Here is a 26,099-nt window from a genome sequence, read left to right as displayed (position 1 = left end):
GTTGGAGAGATGGCTCAGTGACTAAGAGCACTGGCTGCTCTTTCAGAGGACCTTGGTTCAATTCCCAGCAACCACATGGCAGCTCACAACTGTCTGTAACTCCAGTTCTATGGCTTCTGACACCCTCACACAGACACACATGCAGGCAAAACACCAATGAATGTAAAATTAAAATAATAAAAAAAAGTCTAGCATGAGCATCATATCTAAACTGAATAACAACTGAAACAAAATTATGGCACAAGCATAGTGGCACACACCTGTAATCCTAGCACTTGAGAGATACAGGCAAGAAGATCAGAGTTCAAGGCCAACCTGGGCTACAAGATATCATATCTAAAAAAATTCTGGAGGTTTCGGATTTATCTCAGTGGTAGAGTGCTTGCCTAGCAAGTGCAAGGCCCTGGGTTCGGTCCTCAGCTCCGACAAAAAAAAAACAAAACAAAACAGTAGGTCAACATTACTTATGAACACATTACAATCTTCAAGCAATAACTATTCAAAAATGTAATTATATAAAAACTAACATAGGAAGACTTATTTTTAAGACTGCTAAGGCAACCAAGAATGGTGGTACACTCCTTTAACCTCATCACTAAGGGAGTCACAGGCAGGCGGATATCTCTGATTTCAAGGCCAGCCTGGTCTACAGAGCAAGTTCCAAGACAGCCAGGGCTGTTACACAGATAAACTCTGCCTGGGGTGGGGGTGGGGAGAAAGAAAGAAAGAGAGAGAGAGAGAGAGAGAGAGAGAGAGAGAGAAAGAAGAAAAACTGCTAAGGCTCCATATATCCATTTTCGGTTTTGTCATTAGCCAAAAAAGCCCTGATTGTTAGCTGTGTGCTTCATGTCTTGCACACTGCTTCCTGGGTTACAGACGATACTTCACAGCCTCCCTTGCAGCTAGGTGACTCCATGTGATGCAGTTACAACAAATACAGTATAAATGAAAGTGTTCCAATTTTCAGGAAGTCTCTTATAAAAGAAGACAGTAACATCGTCCTCCCACCCTTCTTCCAACTGCTAAGAGTATAGATGCGATAAGTCTAATTTTTGAACTTCAGTTTCTTTTAATATGAAGTAATACATGAAGGTGGAAGAGCAACAAATGAGAAGGACCCTAGGGTCCTGACACTGCATTACCTATGTCAAGGCTAGCTGGGTTTTTTAAAGTAATAAGTGCAATTGTTTATGACAATATTGAAACCCCATTAAAGCCTAATTTAATCTAAGCACACAATAAAATCAAGCAGAGGTTATTCCAAGTCTGAAAGACTAGACCAACATGGAAAATTTATTCATATATTATATTACATTCCACGTGGAAAAAGAAAGTCTAAGATCATTTCAGTAGACTCCCAACATTCAATCAAATTCAAGTTTGATCTTATGTTTAAAAAAAAATAAAGATAAGGATGTAGCTCAGTGGTAGAGCCTTGCCTGGCTTGTGCAAAGGCCTTAGGTTTTTGTACCAGCACCAGAAAAAAAAAGGAGGAGGAGGGGGATAAAGGGTTTTCTTTCTTCCTTCCTTTCTTTCTTTCTTTCTTTCTTTCTTTCTTTCTTTCTTTCTTTCTTTCTTTCTTTCTTTCTTTCTTTCCTTCCCCCTACACAGGGTTTCTCTGTGTAACAGCCCTGGCTGTCTTGGAACTCACTATGTAGGCCAGGTTGGCCTCAAACTCAGAGATCCACCTGCCTCTGCTCCTGAGTGCTGGGATTAAAGGTGTGCACCACCAACTGGCTTTCTTTCCTTCTTTCAATAATTATTTACTTTATTGCATGTTTATGAGTGTTTACTTGAATGTGCCTGGTGTCCCCAGAGGTCAGAAGAAGGCATTAAAACTTGAGTTATAGACAGTTGAGAGCTGTCACATGAGTACAGAGAACAGAACCTGGGTCCTCTGAAAAAACAGCAAGTGCTCTTAACTCCTGAGCCATCTCTCTAGCCCAAGGATTTTCATTTTTTAAAACCCTTAAGAGAGTAGGAATAGAAGAGAATTCTTAAAGGGACAAAAATGGTACCTATTAAAATTTGTTACAAATGTCATCATTAGAAGTCTATCCTGGGGGGCTGGAGAGATGGCTCGGTGGTTAAGAACACTAGCTGCTCTTCCACAGGACCCAGGTTTGACTCTTAGCACCCACATGGCAGCTTACAACCATTTGGAACTACAGTTCTAGGGATCTGATGCCCTCTTCTGGCCTCCAGGGGTTCTGCATGCCTGTGGTATGTAGATATACAAAGCAGGCAAAACATCCAGACACATAAAATAAAGTGTACCTCAGGCCCAGTAAGATGGCTCAGCAGATAAAGGCCCTGTTGAGCCTGACATTTGATCTCTGGGACCCACAACATGGAAGAAGAGAACCAGTTCTTGCAAGTTATCCTCTGATTGTACACATGCAAGTTTGTGTGTGTATGCACACACGTGTGCGCGCACACACACACATAAATCAGGAATGGGATGAGCCCACTACCACTCAACACGGTATATAATTCAATACATTATCATAAGAAAAAAAAATTAACCAATGTCTTACTATATACCCCTGCCTGATCTGGAACTCACTATGTAGGTTAGACTGGCCTTGAACCCACAAGGGTAGGATCTGCTTGCCTCTGCCTCCGAAGTGCTGGGGTTACAGGCATTCATCATCACATCCAGCAAAGAAAAAATAACATTTCAAATACAGATTTGAAAAAAATATCCTAACTTGAAGAAATTGATTAACTATATAGAAAATCCATCACGATTCTCCGACAACCTGAGACCTGATAAGGGGTCAGCAAGATTGCTGAATACAAAATCAATATCCCAAAACTGAACAGCTCGCGTGCACTAGCAGTGGCCAGTTATAAATACCATAGGAGAAAGGCCTGATGTAACAGCCAGCAGAGTTCAAAACACCACCCACCACCCTCCTGCATCATGAAACTCACCCCGATCAGTCTCATTTCTACTATTTCTTCCCTCAAACGCATTCTCCATCTACTGCCAGGCGTGACATGGTGGCACACGCCTGTCATTCCCGAATTTGGGAACTGGAGGCAGGAGGATCAGGAGCTTGGGGTCGGCCTCAGCTACATAAGTGAGCTCTAGGCCAGCTAGGGATATGTGAGACCCGATCTTTAAAAAAAAAAGAAGAAAGTCTCCATTCAGTACTTAATGCTCTTTTGTAAACATAAATTAAAGCGTGTCACGCTGTTCCTTTGACCTTTTAATAGCTACTCATTACGTATAATTAGAGCCCAGTTCTTTTAGCCTATGTCCTGCACAACCTGGCCCCGGCATTCTCCAACTCCCAGCACTGCCCACTCCCTCCACACTGGCCACATGACCCTTCCCCCAGTTCCCAACACATGCCCAAGTCTTTCCACTCCCAGCACGCTATCCCCTCTCCCCCAAATGCTCGCTCCCAACATCACCCCAGTGTGCTCCTCACATGCCCACTTGAACTAAGTTCACTTTACCCCTTCTTTTATGTATTATACCGTTACACAGAATACTGTTTTTCATTGTGGATTATGTATACCCTGTCTTGATTTCCCTCTAGCCCGTAAGTTCTATGAGGCAAAAGTCTTATCTTTGACAGTTTCCAGAGCATTTGATGCACAGCCCAGGAGCTGCCACACACCAAATGCTCAGTAACTATCTGCTGACTGACATCATCGGTGAACGGCTGGGTGGCAATGTGCTCATCAAAGGCCTGCTGCACCATTTGCAGGACTCCGGCTTCTTCGAAGGAATGAAGGACCACTCTCCAGTAGCAACCATCTGAATGAGGAGTCAAAAAGCCTTCCAGGGAACCAATGAAGACTTGTGGGTTGGTTTAGGAAAGGCGTGGAAGTCAGGAAGGAGGCTGGGAGCACAGAGCTGTATCCACGCAGGACTCTGACTTCTCTCGTGGTTTGCAAATGGACTTTGTCATGCAATGCCACTGTTCTGTAATTTTCATGGCATATTAAGGGTTTGGAGGACAGCACCTGCCGGAATAGGCCAGGCAATGGGGCAGCTTTTTGTCACCCTAACATCCCAGGAGCATATGGTGCTTCACGGAGCTACAGTAGTAGGAGTGGGCAGAAACAGTGACTCCCTAGGAACCCCAGGACTTGACCAGGCACTCAGACAAGGCCAATCCAGGGGTTCCCAGAGACTGTAATAACCCTGGGAGGGTTGGAAAGCCCGACAAGGTGCCTGGGAACGGCTATCAGGGGGTCTACGAAGGCTCTCATGTCGTTCCCACCATGGATATGGCCTTAATGACTTCGATTGCCATAAAAGCCCTCAGAGCCCTTTGCCAAGAAGGTTCCCTGCCACCATACTCGGGCCCGCCAGCCTGATGTCACTGCAGCCTAGAGGACACATAGGGCCACCGTGGCACTGCCACCTGGTCATTAGTGAAAGTGTCTCCCTACAGGCTTCCCAGAGCAGAGAGGACTCTTTCCAGGACTCCCTCCAGAGCTCACAATGCTAATTCTTCAGCTGGAAATTAAGGAGGCAATGTTTCTGAGGCCACCTAATGCCAGAATAGTGGCTGCTGGCAATTCTAGTGTCTCTGATTCACCACCGATTCAGGCACATAATAGGTACCCCCCGCTGGTTAAATGCTTGTGCGAGCCAAGTGAGGAGGAGTTGTTATAACTGCCAGGGACCCACGAGAGGCAATCTTCCTGTTTGTTTGTTTCTTCTGAGCTCATACACTTGTACACCGCAGGATGTAACAAGGGACTGGCAGAATCCTGTTATCCCCATTAAAGGACAATGGCTGGAGGCCTGCTCGCACCTACCTATAACCCACCCCCCACCGCCCCTTCCCTTCCCCTGACCACTGCATCTGTCCTGCAGCCTCTCATCGCCTGCTCTGGCAGGAGTTCAAGCACTCTGTGTAGAGTTGATGGCTACCGTGGCAACCCCATCATGAACAACACGTAGCTACTCTGGCTCCCCAGGAAAAGGGCATGGGGAGATAGCTCAGTGCTAAAGCGCTTCTCATGTTAGCATCAGGGCCTCAGTTTTACCCCCAGAACCCATGTGAAAAAAGCCAGGTATGGTGGCATGCGCTTGTTGCCCCAGCACTGGGAAGACAGAGGCAGGAGGATTCCTGGGACTCGGTGGCCAGCCAGCCAGCCTAGCCTAATTGGTGAGCACCAGGCCATTGGGAAACCTTGTCTCAAGAAAACAAGGTGAGATGTCTTAGTGGGCAAAAGCGCTTGCCACAAAAGCCTCATAACCTTAGTTTGATTCCCACAAATCATGATGGAAGGTGAAAATCTTCAACATTGGTACCACGCCCCCCCACCCCGCCCACCCGCCACACACACACATTTTTCTTTAATTAAAAGGGGGGGGGCAAAACCTAAAATTGACCTCTGGCCTCTACATGGAAGTACACACGCGCGCGCGCACACACACACACACACACACACACACGCACACGCACGCACGCACGCACGCACACACGCACGCACATGTCACCTCCAGCTTGTGCACGGACAGTGGGCTAGCAAAGACATGACACTTTACACAGGCCTGGCTTCCCTTCGTCCCCAACCCCCAAGGATACCCGAGAGATCCACACTGTGACCCACCTCTTGTCCTCTTCCACCTGAACGCCAATGGAGTGGAACTCTCTTCGGCTCCTGTTTTCGGTGTCCGAGTCCGAGATCGTCTCCACCTGGAGTCAGGGTGGAGGCGTCAGTGGCTGTGGCTAGCCAAAGAAACGCTCGATCCACATAGGACTAGGACGGCCACAAGGGGCTGTGCACCAAGCTAGCTGGCGATTCCCAAACAAAAGAGAGTGGAAGTATCAAGACGGAAGCCACTGGGCACCGCTCAGCCCTCGGCCCAGGGTACCAGGGAAAGGACGATGGACTGTTGAGAGGCAGTCTCATCCATCAGTGACCGAGACGGGTCTACTTGCAGCTCGGGAAAAAGTTGTTTGCTTGTTTGTTTACAGGTCTGTATATGCAGAAGTCCCGTTCAGTCTCCCTCCATCTGTTCCCAACGACACTAGGGCCAGAACCTTGGATAAAGCTATTACTGCCAACCATACCTGCACCCCAATGGACGGCCGCCACTTCCGCTGCCGTGCTAGGCTCCGCAGCTCCTCCCGGCCAGGGATAGTCTTAATGATGAGTGTGGGGGGCTTGGGGCTGGCCCGGGGTGGCACCGGTGCCAACTCGAGGGTGCGTGCGCCCATGGCCGGGCCGTCCAGCCCGTCCGCGGAGCTACAGCGCCGGGCTGGGCCCTCTGCTGCAGTGAAGCTCTCATGGGCAGAGTCGGTGCTGCTCTGGGCGGTGATGGAGATGCGGGGTGGGGCCTGGCTTCCCGTCGGGATGGGGGGCGGGGCCTTTCTGAAGTTGAAGGCTGCAAACAGGGATGCAGGATGGAGATGGTTGCCCGTCATCCCCACACTGCCACACCCACGTGGTACAAAGGACCCTATGGCCAAGGACCACTTCCCGTCTAATCCGACCCGGAGAGAGAAGCGATCTACGCAATTGGCGGCCCAGGCAAAGAGAAGACATACTTACAGGAGCCGGGCCTCCCTGAGACAGAGGCAGGGGCAGCAAGGAGGGGTAGGCAGTCGTCATCTTGAGAGCAGCCGGCCTGGATGGCCCGGAGGTAGCTGTGGCTCCGCATGCGGAAACAGCCGGGCAGGTCCAGGGCGTCCACGGCCTGGGACTCAAGCTCCCCAAACACGGACCCGCACACGGCCTCCAGCTGCTGGTTAAACTCCTCGCTGAGCTGGGGAGGGGACCAGGAGGACTTTTATTGAGATGATGGGATAGGACGGGGTCAACTATGAGCTTTGCTTTGCTTTGAAGAACACCTAGGTCACAACTCTCCTCCATTTGAGGGCAGGAGGTTCCCCAGGCCTACCTTGGGGCCACTCTGGTCCATTCTTCCTTTAGACACACAATCGCCTACCTACACCTCCCTTCAGGGATGCTGTACACCAGACTCCAGACCTCCACATTTGCCCCTCCACCTAGTCCCATCCCTCACTTGATCCTGGCAGAGGGAACCAGGAACTAATATCTGCTCTCTTGGACAGCTTCTGGGCACAGAGCAGTCTACTGGAGTAAACACTTATTACTATGACTTTGTTTTAGCTTTGTTTGTTTGTTGTTTTTCTGAGACCAAGCTCATTGTCATGCAGGCTGGCATCAGAAACTCAGAGCAATTCTCCTGCCTCAGTCTCTCCAGTGTTGGGATCACCTACGTTCATCACCATGCTTGGCTACGAACTGATTAAAAGCAATAGTAAAGAGACCTTTGCCAAAAGTCAGGTTGGGAACTGACAGGTTGGGAACTGATGGGTAACAGAGCCAAGTTACCAACCTACAAGTATCCTAAGCCTCTCCCTGCTACACACACCTACTAACTACGGTTCTCATTTAATCCAACGACCACCGCCCTGTCCTCACGTTCATGGCTACGTCTGTAACACAGCACAGGTACAAAACCCAAACATCACTCTGCATGGATATGAACTTGACTGTGGGCTGCCATTCAGCCAAAGCCTGGAGATTCCTGCATGGGCCACAATGTAGACTCAAGATCTGCCACTTCCTAGAAGTGTAGCTTGGAAATATGAAGATCTGTGGGCTTCAGTTTGCTTACCTGTCCAATGGGAGTGCTAACGGCACTAGCTTGGGGCTACTGAGAGGACTGATAGAGACACCTAAGGCATTTGGAGCAGACACTGGCACAGTATGACCCCTCAGTGGCACGTGGATGTCCCAGCGCTGCCTGGTACGCACAGGCCAGTTGCTCATAAGAACTACAACACTGCCGTTCCTGAGCCCAAGAGCAAACCCCTTGCTGAGGGTTGTGCAGAGGCCACTGGACGGAGTCATGGACGAGGTTCTCAAAAACAGTCCAGGGGAACTATAACAGCGAGTGCATTTTGTGATACCTCCCTGGAAAGATTCGTGTCACCACAGTGATCTGTAGTCACAAACCTGAAAGAGGAGCATGGTCCCTGGAGAAAAGGCAGATCAGTATTTCCCTGACCTGGCCTCCTCAGTGATTTGATTCCTCTAGACTCTCTGCCTTGACTACAGCAGGCACCTCCAGCACCATCTACCAACGGGCAGATGAAGGCTCAAAGAAGCAGACAAACTGTCCAAGGGCGCACATCTGGCAGGCAGTAAAACTGAATTGCAACACCTTATTTCGTGGGTTCCCTGTAAAGGTGGCTGGTCATCAGGATATCCTGGGTTGTGGAACCTGCCCTCAAGCTAGAGATGCCACTCTCTGCTTTGGTGCCTGGATACTTAGAACCAAAACTGCTGGAGATACTCAGAGACTCTCGTGTAGACCCAAGGAATAACACAGAACTCTTTGGACTTCTTCCTGTGGCCTTTCCCAAAGCAACTTCATTACCAGTGTGCAGAAGTCCAAACACTGTGCAGCTTCTAGATCCTGTAGCAGTTATGTCCCCAGCAGCAGCTCTCCCATGATTCCTGTACCTGGTTCAGTCCTCCTCTCCATGGCATCAAAGACATCAGGTGCCAGGCTACCTCCTGAAATGCGGGAGCTAAACTAACTGCTATTCCTGGACTTGAGGCCCTCCCCACTGAAACTACCCAACCTATGCCCAGAGCATAGGAGAGCTGAGCTAACTCTAGTGTTCTGGGTATTCTGGGCTTGTGTTGTTGGGGCCTCCGAGATGGAAGGAATCTCTGAAACTCCAATGCCCTGCATTTACCTCTAGCCTCTTCTGTGTGTAAAGCACGAGGCACACAGTAGATGCTCAATAAACACTGGCTACTATTATGAGCAGCAGCAAGAGTGTCTTGGATAATGTTGACAAGACCACTCAGAATGAGAGGCTTCTCTGTCCCAGGGGTTCCAGAGCCCTTAAAATTCCACCCACAGATATACTCAGAATGCACTCCATCCAAAGCAGACAGAGGAAATAGTTAGAGGGAAAGTAAGCAGTCCCCATCTTCCAACAGGATTGGTTAGCCAGGAGGTGACTTGATCCCAACAAAAATCAGGTCCAAGGAAACCACAGGGACACATAGACTCCAAGGAACATGGTCCACGAGATGACCTGTACTATTTATGATTATCAAATGATAACATTTTACTGTGAATACCCCTGTTACCCCTACATGGACTTCCACCCGACTTCTCCAATACCCACTTGCAGAAGAGTTAAAAGGAGTCCTCTTGGGAAATAAGGTCCTCAGCCTGACTTCAGCCTGAGTCAGAGTCACCAGCTGTTTCCAAGCACACAAGCCACAGAGAGAAAATACTCTGTCTGGGTCTAATTGGAAACTGTCCAAGCTAGAGTCGGTGGGTCCAGCTGGGGGCCAGGCAATATCCTGGACACCTGATGTTATTTGTTTTAGCTTATCTTTGGAAACACCTCCCATTTCAAAGCAGTCCGCAACACTGGATGAAACATAACCAGCACTGTTTTATATGCATAGCTGAGCTCACAAGAAAGCAAGATCAGTCCCCAGGGGACAAATGCAAAGAGGAGCCTGGAAAATCAGAATATGAACTGTGTGTGCCAATGCTGCAAAGAGCCTGGTGGAGGCGGAAGGTTGGAGGCAGGGGCTACTGGTCTCAGCAACCAAAGGTTTAAGTTTTAACACCCATTCTGGTGCCAGAGTGAGGCTTTGGGCCTGTGTGACGCCCAAATGAGAAGCAGAAATTAGAACCTTCATAAACCTTTGATGATAATGTAGACTAGAAAAAAAATACTATCAATCATCACCATAGGCTCATGACAAGGAAGCCAGTCTGTAGCTGAGATGCCAAGGAGAGGAAAGGAGGCAAATCCTCTAAGAAGCTATACACACAAACCAGCCTTCCTAGAGACTCGGGACTGTGTGTGCATGGCCTTGCTGTACACACAAACCAGCCTTCCTCCAGACTCAGGACTGTCTGTGCACGGGCTTACATGGCCCAGATTAAAAATTAACATCAAGCAGTCTCAGATCAGGACTATTGTAACAGAAAGAACCACAGAATGTATCCCAGGAGATCATGCCTCACTGAAGCTGCTTTGGCCTTACCAAGAAGAAGCCACAATGAAAAGGAGGTAACCTTGTCTACATGTAGGATATCTCTAATAGCACCCTTCACGGCATGTACTTCCTCTGGAATGTGGACTAAACTCAGTTGTCCACTCTTTTGTTTGTTTGTTTTTTTGTTTTGTTTTGTTTTCCAAGACAAGGTTTCTCTATGTAACAGTCTTGGCTGTCCTGGAACTCTCTCTCTGTAGACCAACCAAGATGGCCTGGAACTCACAGAGATCCGCCTGCCTCTGCCTCCCGAGTGCTGGGATTAAAGGCATGCACGGCCACCGCCGCCGCCGCCGCCACCACCACCACCACCACCCAGACAGTGGTCTACTTCTAATGAATAAAATGTAGCAGACAGAGTGGCTTCCATCTTAGTTTCCGTCTCTCTGCCCCCCACCCTCCCTCTCTACTATTGCTACGAAGGAGGTAAAACCTGTATTGCTGCCCAATTGCCATGGAGAAGCCGAGTCTTCTCAATAGCCACATGGGATGGGTGAGCATGGAAGCGAGTCCTCCTCCAGCCAGGCTGTGAGGCAACCACAGCCTTGTGAGACACCATGTGCAGGTGCACTGGGCTGAGCCGCACTCTGGCCTATACAAACCAGTGGATTCAAACTATGTTGTTTTTAAGGCTCAGTGTTCAGGCGATTTATTACATAGCAGTGAATAACTAATTTAAACTATGACATTAAAAAAAGAACTAAATTGTTACTGAGTTTTAAGTAATGCCAGAACCTAGACATTCTGTTAGAGCAAATAACGATACCTTAGCTATAACAAAATCTCTTTTAAACCACATTGTGCTTTGTGGTTAGTTTTTTGTTTGGTTGGTTGGCTGGCTGGCTGGTTTTGTTTTGAGGTTGTTTTTATTGTTGTTCTTGTTGCCACTGTTTTGGTTTGGAGTTCCTTGTTTGTTGTTGTTGAAAAGGGTCTCATGTAGCCCAGGCAGGCTTTGAACTCACAATGGAGTCAACATTGGCCTTGAATTCCTAATCCTCCTATGTCTACCTCCAAAATGTGCTCACCACAATGGATAAATAATGTTGTTGTTTTAAGACAAGTCTCTCTATTTTGCTTAGGATAGGCCCCAAATGCTAGGCTCAAACAATCCTCCTGCCTCATTCTCCTAAATACTGGGGATACACTGCACCAAGCATTAAACTATGTTTAATAGTTTCTAATTTAAATGATAAAACTAGGTGGCATGGTGGTGAATGCTTGTAGTCCCAGCATCTCAGAGGTGGAGGCCGGAGGATCAAGAGTTCAAGGTCATCCTCCACTACAGTTCTGTTCTACACCAGCCTGAGCTACATGAGACCCTGTCTCAAAAAAAAACAAATAAATAAATAACAACAACAAAAAACCCACAGCAAAAAAAAAAACAACAAAAAAAAGCCAGCATTAGAAAAAACATAGATAACTGGTCCTGCCTCAACCTGATACGCTATGCTTTGTTGACTCCCATGGGTCTTTTCTGAAGATTGTATGGGGGGGGGGCGGGTAGAAAGGAGGTGGGGGGAGGGAACAGGAGGAGAGCGGGAGGGGAAACTGTTGTAGGTATGTAAAATAAATAAACAAATAAATAAATAAAGGCAAGGACAAAAAGTTGGCTGGGGGGGGGGGTGTATACTAAAGATTTGAAAAAGAACTCCAAGAAATTTCTTTTTTAAAAAACTCAGTGAAATTTAAAGCCCAATTTATAAGTTAATAGTCCACAGAAAACAATAGAAGAAATTTTAATAAGGCGACAATACCAAGTAGAGGGTGGCAAAGAGACAGGGAAGGAACGGAAGGCTGAGAGGCATGCAGGGAAGGTCCCGGATACAACTCACGGGAGCGCCAGATGGAGTCTCTGGGACTGTGGGGAAGGCAATGTTTTAAGAGATGACATTGGCTGGGAATTCCCCCGACTTCCTCATGACTTCAGACAAAACAGAATAAGAACAACAAACCCTACTCCCCAGACAGCTCTAAAGATGGACACAGCTGTCAGGAACAACCATTGTGTCACTCTGAAGGCAGATCAAAGTCACTCAAGAGGGTACGGACGGATCGTGAAAGTCACCGAGCTTCATGAGAAGGTAGGGCTCCGGTCCTGCTGCCACTCGCCAAGGCCCCAGCTCTCAGGGCTCTCCCGGCTCTGTACTGTCAAAATGGCTGCTCCGTGGCCACTGCCAGAGGCCCTCTGACCTCGTAGCATTATCAGGTACAGTGGTGTCACAGTGTCATGAGCAGGAAGGCCACAGCAATGCTAGGCTGTGGGGCTAGCAACAGACTGGCTGACAAGACTGCTATTTTAAAAATTTGTCTGTTGTTATATGTACATAATGTGTATGCACATTGGTGCCACGGCACAGGTGTGGGGGTCAGAGGTCAACCGTGTCGTCAATGTTCTTTTTCCATCTTTATGTGGGCCCCGGGGATTTACTCAAGCACCACATGAACCATCTCACTGGTCCTGGTCTGATCTTTTACAGAGAATTCTGGGAGTGTGACAGAGAAGAGTCTGAGAACCTGTACACCATCACAGGTCCCACACCCCAGTGTCCCCCAGCAGTGAAATCTGCACACATGTGCACAGGAAACACAAGAGCCCCTGATGATGAGTGAAGCCGGAAAAGGCTTAAAAACAAACACAGACTGAAAGAGGAAACCTCTCTGGCTTAAGGGTTTCAAGGACAACTTCTACCCAATCTTTGGCCAAAACAAAGCTATGCAGACACCACAGCAATCTCTAGGAAACAAGGCTTAAAAAGCAAAAGAAAAAAAAAAAGTGAAGACATCAGAGGCTGCGTGTTACAGGAGAAGCAGATTTCACAGGTTTACTCCAGGAATTAACACAAATAAACAAAGCAACAGCAATCTTTGGGAAGTAAAATAAGAGCCCAGAATTGTCACACTATATTACCTAAAATGCTCCGTATTCAACAAAATATTATGTCATGCAAATAAAGAAGAAAGTATAAATGGTCGGGTTTATCACACCCAAACAACAAAGTAGTTATTATAATCATATTCAAAGAGCTAAAGGAAGCCATGTTCAAAGACTGAAAGGCAAGCATAACAATGATTTCATGGACAGAAGTCACAATACGCAAATGGAGAAGAGGAGGAGGAGGAGTTTAGACTCCAGGGTCTCCTGGGAGTACCCAGGCTAGCCTTAAACTCACTATGTAGCTCAGGCTGACATCGAACACGTTATCCTGTGTTGGCTTTCTAGAACTGTAGGCATGCATCACTACATCCAGCCTGTTTATTATTATTATTATTATTATTATTATTATTATTATTATTATTTTAATTATATGTAAATGTGCATTCAGGTGGTGTCAGAGGCCAGAAGAAAGCATTGGATCCCCTAGCACACTGTAATTACAGCAAGATGTAGGCTCTGAGAACCAAACTTGGGTCCTCTGCAAGAGCAATATGCTCTATTAAGTGCTAAGCCATCTCGCTGGCCCTTACTATTATTAATTTGTTTTTAAAAAAGAAATGGGGGGCCAGTGAGATGGCTCAGGAGGTGAAGGCGCTTGCCAAGCAGGTCTGGCTACCCTCCTTCCAACCCTGGAACCCACAGAAAGGTGAAAGGAGGGAACCAGCTCCATAAAGCTCCCCTCTGGCCTGCACATGGGCACTGTAGCATGTGTGTGCATCAAAATACATACCACATATACATATGGACATCACACACGCAATGAATTTGTACAAATTAAGAAAAGAAACAAATATGCATTCAAGAGCTGAAAAGTACAACAACTGAAATGAAAAGTTCCATGGAGAGGTTTAGTTATAAGACACGATCAACAAATCTGAAGACAAACCAATCAGACTGTCCAGTCCAGAGAGGAGAAAACTACAGACTAGAGTGAGCAAGCCCTGGGGACGCACAGGGCAACAGCAAGCACATAGACACACATGTGATGGGAGACCCGAAAGAGGAGGAGGAGGAGGAGGAGAGGGAAGAGAAAGAGAAGGGGAAGGGGAGACAAAAACAAACTGAAGGAGTCGTGGTCAAAGGCCTCAATGTAGCTCAATTGTAGAGTGCTTGCTTATCCCCCAAGACGACCTGGGTTCAACCTCCATCACCTCATAAACCAGGCAGGCATGGCGGCACAGCCTTAGAACTCCAGCCGCTCAGGAAGCTGGGGCAGAGGGACCATAAATTCAGGACCCACCTAGGATACAGAATGAGTTCAAGGTCAGCCTTGAACAAATTCAAAATTCTTCGTCTCAAAAAGAAGAGAATTTTTGTTCAGACAAGGTCTCACTATGTAGCCCTAGCTGGCCTTGAACTTGCTGTGTAGAACAGGCTGGCCTCTGAGGAGAGCCTTCCTCCATCCCTGGTGCTGGGATTTAAAGGTACATACCACCACTGAACCAAGAGGGAGGGAGGGAGGGGGAGAGAGAGAGAGAGAGGCCTGAGGGTATGGCTCCATGGAAGAGTATTTGCCCAATATGTGCACGACTATAGGTTCGATTGTCAGTTACTAGGCTGAGGTGGAGGTTAAGGGTAGGAGTGTACTGGCAAATAGTAAGAGGGAGGAAAGGGGATTTTCCAAAATCCATGAAAGGCACAAATCCTCAGATTTAGGAGGTGTACCCACAAACACGCACGTACAACACAGTAAAAGTGCAGACACCAAAGTCTGAACAAAATCTCAACAGCAACCAGAGAAAAATGGGAATTACACACAAAGACAGTCATGTTGCAGCAGACTTCTTAGTATCAGACAATGAGAGGGACAAATACTGACTTGGATGTCCCCTAATAAGCTAAATTACATCCATCAGTCAGAGCTTGCTACCTACGGTCACTGGAAAAACTAAAGAATACACTTTGGGAGGAAGGAATTCACACAGGAAGCTAGAATGACACGGAAAAGGGCCGACGACAGGGGCGTAGATAACAGGAGTAATAGTGCAAAAACAGCCGGGCGGCGGTGGCACACACCTTTAATCCCAGCACTCGGGAGGCAGAGGCAGGCAGATCTCTGAGTTCGAGGCCAGCCTAGTCTACAGAGTGAGTTCCAGGACAGCCAGGGCTGTTACACGACGAAACCCTACCTCAAAAAACTAGAAAAAAAGTAGAGTAAAAACTAATAAGGACTGAAGTGCGCTCCGTCGGCAGAGTGCCTTCCAAGCATGCATGAAGCCCAGGGCTCGATCCACAGGGCTGCAGAGAACCAAGCATAGTGGTACAATGCAGGCCTGTCACCCCAGCACTCAGGAGGTGGAAGCAGGAGGTTCAGAAGTTCAGGATCATCCTCAGCTACATACTGAATTTGAAATCAGCCTGAGACCCTCATGTAGATCCCCAAAAAATGAAAATCAAATGTCACATGCCTTCCCCACAAAAACACCCTCAAAATTGATCATATGCCTAAAATAAAATGCAAGAGACATTAATTTTGTTGTGATCATGGCCTAGGCAAAGCTTTCCATTTTATAATAAAACAAAAACTTTGGAAAAAAAAAATTCCATTTAATATACCTCCATTAAATTTAATGTGAGTTATGGGGGGGGCTGGTGGTACAGGACGGTCAAACCAGCTACTCAAGAGACTGGGGAAGGAGGAGAGTGACTTCAAGACCTACTTAGAAAGACGGTGGTGTCACATGCCTTTAATCCCAGCACTCCAGGAGGCAGAGACAGGTGGATCTCTGTGAGTTCAAGGCCAGCCTGATCTACAGAGTGAGTTCCAGGACAGTCAAACCTACATAGAGAAACTGTCTCAAAAACAAAAAACAACAACAACAACAGTAACAAAAATCATTTCTTTAAAAAAAAAAAAAAAGTTAAAAGACTTCTGGCAGCCGGCGATGGCTGAGCAGGTAAAGGAGCCTGTCACCACGCCTGACAACTTGAGTTCAATCTCTGGAATCCACATGACAGAAAGGTCTGACTCCCACAAGCTGTCCTCTGACCTCCACATGCACACACTGAAGGACACACACACACACACACACACACACACACACACACAGACGAATGGACGGACGGAGACACACACACACACGGACGGATGGACACACACACACACACAGATGGATGGATGGACACACACACACACACACACACACACACACACACACACAGACGAATGGACGGACGGAGACACACACACACACGGACGGATGGACACACACACACACACAGATGGATGGATGGACACACACACACACACACACACACACACACACACACACACGGATGGACGGATGGACACACACACTAAAATAAAAATACAATAAAAAAAAGTAAAAACAAAAGAATTCTGGGATATAATGCAATATCAGAGCACGTCCCCAGCACGTGTACGGCCCTAGGACTAAAAGAGAGAGAGAGAGAGAGAGAGCCTGCACACTGTGAGGTGGTACAGCGGGTAAAGGTGACTGCCACCACCAAGTCTGACGACCTCAGAACCCACGTGGTAGAAAGAGAGAACAGACTCTCCCAAGCTGTCCTCTGGCCTCCACATGTGTGCCGTACGCAGCACACACGCAGGGAAATGCACATAAACAGATAATAAGTGAATAAATGTAACAATAATAACCACAACATTCAAATGCCTTTTCTTCAAACAAAATCCGAACACAAGTCCCTTCAACAGAGGAAAGCACCGTGGCTGACATCTTAACACTCCATTTCCAGCATCTAGAATGTCAGGAAAATAACGTTTTCGTGTGGGCACTGGGGAGAGGACCCGGGGCCTCATTTATGCTGGGCAAGTATTCCATCACTGAGCTAGAGGCACTCTCTCCTGTCCCCAAATGAATTCCTATGGCTTAAAAAAGAAAAGGAGGAGGTCATCAAAATTAAAGCACCCGAAGGACTTTGCATTATTCAGAGCGAGAGTGGGAAACCTTGTCGGCTTCAGACTAAGTCAAGTATGCACATTAAAATTACAGGAGTAACCATAAAGATTAAAACGGAATATGTAACTGTCAAGCCAGCGTGGGATCTGGCAGAGAGAGGAAAAAAGCCAGCTCAGTCAATCCAAAGACGGCAGCAAAGGAGCAAAAAAGCACCAGCTCTGCTGGGTGTGGTGATATAAACCCGTCATCAGCCCTCAGGAGGCTGAGGCAGGAGGGTGGTCACAAGTTCAAAGCCATCCTGGGCTACATAGCAAGTTATAGGCCAGCCTGGGCTACACAGTGAGACCCTATCACAACAAGGATGAAAGACAGACTGACAGACATAAAGGAAGGAAGAAAAGCATCATTAAAACGCTGGCCAGAACCAGGCAAGATGGATCATCGGGTGAAGGCCTTGCCGCCAAGCTTGACAACCTAAGTTCAACCTCTAGGATCCACACGATGGAAGAAGAGAACCGATTCTTCCTCCATGTTGCCAGCCGACCTCCACACGTGCGCCCCAGCATGCACTCCCTTACCCAGGCAGGATAAATGGAAGCCTTGCAAAGTAAGATGATAGAAATAAATCCAAGTGTATCAGCAACCACAATAAATATAAATGTACAAAACTCTCAAGCAATTATCAAACGGATGTAAGGGCAAATCTAGTCAGAAACTATTTAAAAAGACATACCTGAAACATATGGGACAAAACACTTTAAAGCCAAAGATGGAAAACGATGTTCAAGGCAGATACTAAAGAGATAAATCCACTCGGGAGGAAAAAGCATCATTAGGGATAACAGGACAGCATCTCTGGCGCTTTGAGCCTCGCTCTCCTCTTCTGTAAAGCAAAGACTCTTAAGTCACACCTCCAGGAGAAATATGCCAAGTATATACACTGTTAGATAATGTAAAGTGGGAGGGAGAGAGAGGGAGGAGGAAGGCGAGGAATAGGAAATGTTTGGAAGGTTTAGATTCAAATTTCAGAACAGTTGGGAGAGAGCTGAAAAAAAAAAAGAACGTGAAGAGTGGTCCACAGGAGAGTCTGGGAAGGAGAAATCCAGGCAGGAACAAATGCTAAAGTCCTGAGGCTGGAGTCTCGCTTCCATGTCCGGGGAGCAGGCGGGGGCAGTGTAGGGAAGGAGGGGAAGGGAACAGAGCTAAGAGATGAACAGAAGGTAACACTGGCCAGCTCAGACAAGGCTTTGTAAACCCCAATAAAGCCCTGGGTGGCTATCCTCTGAGCAGAAAGGCAAACAGCTGGAGTTATATTTTTAAAGAACTGTTCTGGCTATACTGACAGAGAATGAGTCGGAGTCAGGATAAACACAGAAGACCAACAAGAAGGCAGTGCAACGCCCCGACCAAGCCCGTGGGGATTGCAGTGCAGTTGGTGAAGGGTGAATGGAGCCTGGAAATACCACGGACAGGACTAGCTGAAGGACCAAAGGACAGGGCATGTACAGCAGAGAGAACAGTCTGACTTCATGGACTGGGGGCATAGCTCTGTGATGGAGTGTGTGCTCAACATGAGTAAGGTACTGGGTTCAATCACAGCTCCAGAAGGGAGGGAGGGAGGGAGGGAGGGAGGGAAGACCAAAAAAGACTGACTTTGGGTTTTCGGACCATACGTCCTAGAAAAATAAAACTGCCATTATCTGAAAAGGAGATGGCAGTGGGTGGAGCAGGGATCTGGGGGGAAGAGAATGGGGGGAGGGGTTCTGTACCAGCCATCCAAGTGTGTTCCAATACACAGCTCCATGTACATGTCTGGCATCCCAGGGAGGCTTTGGGCTGTGGAGTTATGCATCTGGGAGTCAAGAGGCTCTCGGTAATATTCAAAGCTACAAGCCTGGATGAGATCACCTACGGAGTGGGTGTACAAAGCAGAGCAGGGACAGAGCCCTGGAAAACTCCGGTGGTGACATCCTGAGACACAGATAAGAATTAGCAGTCGGGGGAGGTGGAGGGGGTGTGGTGTCCGAAGAGCCACCAGAAGAAAGTGTTCCAGGAAGAAGGGTCATCCCCTATGTCAGACGTCACCGATGGTCAAGGAACATGAGGACCGGGCGTTAACTAGTGGCACCAGGGACAGAGGCTGGCTTGATGCAGAGAGACAGCTGTGCCAAATCAGAATCGGATTCAGGAAACGGAACAAAGGAAAGGGTCCTGAGAGGCTGCCGAGGCTCGCAACAGGAGCCGATGGACGGTCTTCTGCGCGGCCTTGCGCACTGCTCTCCCCGCACCCCCCAGCAAACAGTAAAAATAGCTAACCTTTCTTGAGCACTGGCTCTGCGCCAAGAATGCTATTATGATGCCTATTTTTAAAAAGGGAAGGAAGGGGCTCAAAAGTCATGTAACTTGCCCCAGGTCACTCAGTTGGTAAGTAGTTCAGCCTCTCTTCAACCCTCTGTCCCCTACATTCAAATATAAACTACCACTGCCTCCATTTAATGGAAAGGCAGGCCTAGACTCAGGTATAGAAATCACTTTACTCTCTTTGAGATAGGGTTTCCTGTACCCCAGAGTGGCCTCCAACTTGCTAAGTAACTGAGGATGGCCTTGAACTCTTGATCTGTCTGCTGAGACAGGTGTGTGCCTCAACGGGATCGAAGCCAGGACTTCGTGAATGCAAGGCAAGCACTTTGCTAAGTGAGCTACATTGGAACTCCAGCATTAGAACTCAATTTTATAAAACATCGGTCTGGGGCCAGTACCTTGCATTTGACTGTTGTTTTCTACTGAACCCCACAAATCCCCTAAGAGTTATCTAACACTAACACTGTCCTCTGGTTTTGTTTCTCTGAGATCAGAGTCTTACTATGTAGCCAAGGTTGGCCTTGAACTACGTACGACCTTGCCCACCTTCCCTTCACACGTGCCAAGACTGCCCAGACTGCTGGGCATGTGCCGTCATTTCTGGCTTACCCTTATCCTTTCAAAGATGAGGAAACAGAGGTGTTGAAAGGGAATGTAGTCCACGGGAGTGGGGGTCATGGCAGCAGAACTCAGGCCCAGATAGCCTGGGAGACTTCAAATCTGCCTCTGCCTTGTCTGCACCTCTCACTTATGAGTCGGGTGCAGTCAGGCCTGAGGAGGGCTGGAGAGTCGCAGAGAAATGATGCTGTCCTTCCGCACATGCTCACACTTGGAGCACACGTGGTGGGTTCTCGGGGTTTCCCAGCCCAAGAAGCTCTGAAGTCACAGGCAGGCTTCGGGGCTTGCCCACAACCAGGCTTGCTTTCTCTCCACGGATAGACTGGCATGACCGCATAGAAAGAGCACAGAGCTTCCCTTTCTTACCCTTCCCTCCGGGTATACAGGGCCACTCCCTACCTGTCCAGTTGTGAGGGAACGGCTGTAGCCGGGGATGGAACTCCGGGGATGGATCCGGGGTGGGACACAGCAGCTGAAAAAGGAAATACCCAGTCAGAATGGGGGTATGCTAGGAGGGGGAGAGTGGGCATGATAATATTAGGGCCTCCGACTAGGTTCTGTACCTCATAACCCCCCACCCCCACCCGACAAAGAAGCTCCCCAGGTCTCTTCCCCTCCCACCACAAGAGAAACGCTAAGTCAGAGAGTAGGACTGTCCCTGCAGGGACTCCGAATCATCCCTGACCCCCCCACACACACACACACCACCCTCCTTACTTGATCCTGGCTGTGTCCACGCTGGAAGAGCGGCGGGAGGCAAAGCGGCGGGCAAGTGCTTTGGGAGATGTCTTGGGGCTACCGTCTGAGTCTCCACTGTCCTCATCCCCCATGGCTTTGATGTAGCTGCCGCTCCGCATCCTGCGGCAGGGGATCTCCCCATCCTTGCCACCCGTGGGGTAACCCCCCCAGTCGTCTTGCGGCACCTGCAAGGACAAGAGCCTCTATCTCTCAGACTCAGTCATCCTTCGGCGTGGAGGAGAGGGTGTTCTTCCTCCCACCGCCAGCGGGAGGCGCTCTGCCCTGCTGGGGAGCAAGTCACTCTGAAGAGAATGCACAAAGGACCTAGAGGGGATGTCTTAGGGGCGTTCCTCTCCCTTGTGGGAGTTGCTGCATCATCCTCCAGAGACCTTTAGCCACTCAATAGAAGGTCAGCTGAAGAGCCTCTGGGTGACATCTCAGATGACGCCAAGACACTGAAGACCAGAGGCCTGAGTGGCCTCTCAATCCTATCCCCATACGTCCAGCATCACCTGACCTGTCAGCTTTCGCCCATCCTCTTCATCCTTTCAACATGCTTCCACTCCCCCATCCTCTGGCTCTCTCCCAGCTCTCAAAGAACCACAGAGGGTATTAGGCAGGGAGAGCATCGTCACTTTCCACAGTCTAGACCGAGGCTAGATGGTCAGAAGATCAGGGCCCAGGCAGCAGCTCAAGTGGCAGGAGGGAAGCTAATTAGGAGGCTGAGGCTGTTCTGCAGGCAAGGGATGATGCGGCCTAAATTAAGACAATGAGACCAAGGGGAAGAGGAGGAGACGGAGATGAGAGGTGTTAAGGAGCATCACTGAGTCTGATTTGGGGGGGGGGGGCAAGAGGAGCTGAGAGGAGTCCCAGATGACTGGGATGGCTAAGGACCTGGGGGTGGGAGTACTGTCCTTCACTGAGCCCAGAACTCCAAACAAATCCATTTGGGAAGGGGTGACAGGTTCAATGTTGAGTACCTGACTTTAGCCTAGAACTGAGGTGTTTGTTCTGCTTACTCTTGGGTTTACCGGTGGAGATGGGCTGGAGGGCAGACATGCGGAAATCGGGGGTGGGGGGGGGGGCGGCAACCAGATGCCCAGGGGTAAAGGAGACACCCCAGGGGGGAGGGTCTGAGGATAGACCCACTGGCATTTTAAAAAGGACTGCAGAGAAAGGAAAGGGGACTGTGAAGTCACCTGAGAAGGAGTGGGCAGAGGGGTAGGAGGGAGTCAGGAGAATGCCATGTCACAGAAACGAGACATTTCGAGAAGAAAGGGAGTCAATTATGTCAAATGCCACAGTGCTCTCCAAGGTTAGTAACTTGTGTTCTGGAGTTAGGAGACCCAGAGCAAATGCTGGCCCTGTCGCTTGCTAGCTAGGTGAACTTGAGCAAGGCTAATTAAGCTCCAAGCATCAGTCTCCTGGTCTATAAATTGGTAAAAGTAATTATACCTACATCAGAACAGTTGGTGGGAAAGATAAACAGGCAACGGAGTGCCCAGCACAAGGGACCACTCAGTAAATGGTGGCTCTTATTCTAGGCACTGAAGGCTCCTCTGGGGACTGCTCCCTGAGACCACTGGTGACCAGCACCCAGGGCACTATCAAGGGCAGGATGTGAACATCCGACTGGGATGAAAAGTGAAAGGAAGTGAGGAAGGGATCTATGCTCTATGGAAAGGGATGGGCAGAAAGTGGTAGGGGGTGAGGATTTGGAGAAATGTTTCAGGGTAAAAGGTGCTGTGGGTGCATTTTCAAGAAAGCCAGTCAAGATCAGCTTTAACTACAGGGGCAGCAGGGGGAGGAAGGGGCTGAGGAGCCTTAGCAGAGGAGGGACCAAGCCAGCATGGGTTCGAGTCCGTGACGGTCACCACGTTGTGAAGAATGAGATCTAAGGGGAGAAGGATTTACAGCACATCCTGGGAGGAAGAGGTTAAACAGAGCAAGTATGGAGGTTCCAAGAAGGAGCGAGGCTGAGGGAGGGGGGCACTCACGAGAGGAGTGAAGCTAATGACGGTACAGGGAGACACCCTCCTAAGGGAGCAGGTTCAGTGAGGGACCAGAGCTCCATTGGAAGGAAGATGGAAACAGAGAGGAAATGAGCGATGCTCTGAGGGGGAAGAAAAGGCTCACAGGCTCACTGGTGTCCAGGGAGAGAAATCGGGCTCCATTAAAGGCGTGGGAAGCTGGCTGTGGTGATGTATTACTGCAACTGGGAGGTGGAGGCAGATGGAGACAACCTGGGCTACGCAGTTAGTTGGAGGCCACCCTGGGCTACATGAGACCCTATCTCAAAAGAGAGGGGGAGAGGGGAATATCCCAATGAAGACACCAGGTCACATAAAGCCAACCTCCCCGACTTCTGTACCAGGGAAGCACTAGGCTGTCTTGGAAGGTCTTTGCAGCCTTTGGTTCACCCACAAATGGACTCAGGCCCCCACCCAAACCCCATCCCGTTACGATGCTCTGGAACCCCAGGCTCTGAGAACCATCCCCACCCCCATCCTCTATGGAGAGGCGTGGCAGGGGGCCAGCAAATGGGATGGCCAGGGCACGCGCGGCCACACTGCAGGGCTCCCACTCCACAGCCACTGCAGAGCTCTCTGCTCCTCTGCAGGACACTGTGAGGTGCATGTTAAAAAGGAAGCCCCCAGGGAGGCCAGGACAGCCCCGGAGAAGCAGCAGGGAGCAGCAAAATGGTGGCCAGGTCTGCTTACAAGGGAGGAGGGGTGAGTGCTTCCTCCCTGAGCATTTCAGTTCTCAGCCTAGATTACCTGCCCACCCAGGGAGGGAGAAATCTGAAGCTAACCTACACATCTCAAATCTCAAGACGTCTAGTCCTAGTTTTGCTATAGGCCTATCTGCTCTCTTGGGCCTTCATGAGATCCCCCAGGAGAGTACTAACATGTGTATAACTGACATGCAAGGCCAATGTCACCCCAAAGGCTCATGCAAGCTCACCTCTCCATACCTTCCAACACGCTGTAGCATCTTCCTGGGGCACCTTCAGTCTGCACTTGACTAACTCCAGCTCCTCCACAGAGACATTCCTCACAGGAGCTTTCCCCGAGCCACCCCTAGCCACCACCCACAGGTGAGCGAGGAACCTCCTCTGTGTTACCATCTGCTTCCTGGTCTAGTCCCTAGAAACTGTGAGTCCTCGGCGGCAGGGGTCCTGATCACTGTTTATCAAGGACACGTTCATTGAATGAATGGATGTGGATTAACAACCTAGGAGACATGTGGACTCTGGAGATAGCCCTACATCTGCTAGATCGCCAAGACTTGTATTGATTTGTCCTCCTAAAATGACAGGAGTACGGGCCGGCTGAAGTGGGAACAAAAGCCCCGGGGAGGGCTCAGAGCTCCCAGCCTGGGCAAAAGGACCACAAGGTCCCATGGGACAGCACGAGAGATCTCCACAGCCATCACTCTGTCATCCACTCTTAAGAAGCCCTGCCTGGAATCACTCAAACCTCAGGATGTCACTAGCCTTGGAAAACCCCCAAAATGCATGCCTCTGGGTTCCTCCATAATTTCCTGGACTGTCCCACCACACCACAGCCCAGAATGACAAACCCAAGTAGACGCATGTTCTGGAAACTGATCTTCATATTCCCATAACTGGACCAACTGGATTTAAGTATAAAAGGTCTAGGGAAAGGCTTGGGGCTGGAAGAACGTCTCTCCAACTGCTGAACTCCAAGCTCCAAGGTAGTGCTATAGGTAATACCACACTGTCCCATCCACTGCCTTCCCTTAACCTCACACTGCCTTCAACCCCAGAAGACAGAGTTCAGTGCATCCTGTCCAAACCAGAAGGTCAAGAAGTCTTCCTGGTATTGGCATGCATGGTCAGATTAGAGGGGTCTATTCATTGTACAAATGAGTAAAGTGAATGCCCAAATCGGACTCAAGATATCCCAGAAGCAGAGCCTCCTGCCTTCAGGACCTCCAATCCAGGGATAGCTGGATGCCACCCCACCATGTCCACTGTTCCCCAGTGGACCAGACTGGTGAGGACTCAGAACATGGTTCCCCACCCTACAAAGCCTCACCTGCAGATAGTGATAAGTCCTGGCTTTGGCCTTGGTCTCTGGACCCAGGAGCCCCTTTCCTGGCCCGGCCCCTGGGTATCCATCCCGGCCCTGGCTGACCATCATGGTGTGCCAGGCACTTCGCTTGACTGACTGTCCGTCCAGTGACATGGACATGCCAGTGCAGGCAAGGCAGCGGCCGTCCGACCCGCCCGAACGCCCCTTGAAGCTCAAGTCTCGGTAGGACCCATCTGGAGCTTCCAGGCAGAAGGGACCACCGGGCTCTCCAGGGGGCCTCCCACCCCCCAGAAAGCCACTGTCACTGTCCAAATTGTCATCAGAGCTCCACCAGCCTGTGGCCTTGGTCTGGTGTCGCCCATCCCCCTTGCGGTCCTTGCTCTTGCTCCGTTTGCCATGTCGAGACTGGTGGTGGTGGTGGTGGTGGTGGTGATGGTGGTGGTGGGAGGTGTGAGGGCCTCCAGAGCCTGGGCCAGGGTAGCTGTCTCCCCCAGAGCCACCTCTTCCCTCGGCCTTGGGCCCATTATAGTCTCGCTTCCCAGGTGCCTCCAGAGAGTGGGACTTGGCAAAGAGCTTCTGCACAGAGTGAACCAGGTGCCGGATGCGGCTAGGACTCTCGCTGCGAGCCTCAGGGGCCGGGCCAGATCCAGGTCCAGGCCCAGGCCCTGCTGGACCTCGCTGGTATGGGAGTGTGTGGAAGCCATCTTGCTGAACTGGCAACTGCTTTTCAAACTGATCCAGGAGTGTGGGAGGCAGGCGGGTGGCACCCTTGCCCTGTGGGTGGCCCACACAGTCTTCGCAGGTGTCGAAGGGGCCCTGGCCGGGGTACATCCTGGGGAAGGTACTGCTGCCTCCCCCAGCCCCCACCCCCCCTGGGCCTCCCTCAGGGCCTACTGATGATGGACCCTCACTCAGGCTCAAGGGCCCTTCTGGAGAAAGGTGTCCCAGGCCAGCTCTTGGGGCACAGAAGCGGGGCTCGGTGGAGAAGGCCTCCCTGGAGCCCAGCAGGTACGGGGCCCTAGAAGCTGGGCCCACGTCCATATGCTGCTGGTCAGCAAAGCGGGCTGGGCGGGGATGGCTGCCTCGGTCGCCATGGTAACCCCTCATGGCCTCAGCAAAGGCTCTTCATATTGTTGGGGGCCAGGCCCCAGGAACCTCCTGAGAAAAGAGGGAGAAAAGGGATTTGGACTGAACAACAGGCCACTTCACCTAAAATCATCTTTCACTAGGCACCGTGGCATCCCCTTGGTAGTACATACCAATTTATTGTGATTAATTATACTATCTTTCCACACATGGACTGAAAAGTCCTTAAAACAGTCATAATAGACAAAGACACAAGGGCACAAAATAATCCCATCATTCATCAATGCTGCAAATTTGATAAATACTTATTCACTAGAGGAAATGCTTTCAGCCAAATGGGCTTTTAAATATCCTTAGATTATTAAAAACAAAAGGAGA

General features: G+C 49.4%; 1 protein-coding gene across 2 annotated transcripts in view; it reads right to left on the bottom strand.

Annotated features, from left to right (window-relative positions):
• Positions 1 to 25,742, bottom strand: part of Dlgap3 (DLG associated protein 3) — a 40,769-nt gene extending 15,027 nt beyond the window's left edge. For both annotated transcript variants that reach the window (XM_059254989.1, XM_059254990.1), the window contains exons 1-6: positions 24,639 to 25,742; positions 20,557 to 20,762; positions 20,239 to 20,311; positions 6,532 to 6,745; positions 6,051 to 6,364; positions 5,587 to 5,672 (exon numbers count right to left, since the gene is read on the bottom strand). In XM_059254989.1, coding sequence (XP_059110972.1) covers positions 5,587 to 5,672; positions 6,051 to 6,364; positions 6,532 to 6,745; positions 20,239 to 20,311; positions 20,557 to 20,762; positions 24,639 to 25,742 — 1,997 coding nt within the window. The remainder of the gene's footprint in view (positions 1 to 5,586; positions 5,673 to 6,050; positions 6,365 to 6,531; positions 6,746 to 20,238; positions 20,312 to 20,556; positions 20,763 to 24,638) is intronic.
• Between the last annotated feature and the right edge of the window lie 357 nt (positions 25,743 to 26,099).

The sequence above is a fragment of the Peromyscus eremicus genome, chromosome 2 (assembly GCF_949786415.1).
Source record: "Peromyscus eremicus chromosome 2, PerEre_H2_v1, whole genome shotgun sequence".
Classification (NCBI taxonomy): Eukaryota; Metazoa; Chordata; class Mammalia; order Rodentia; family Cricetidae; genus Peromyscus; species Peromyscus eremicus.
The sequence above is the reverse complement of the archived record's forward strand: the minus strand, read 5'-3'. Positions and strand labels throughout refer to the sequence as shown.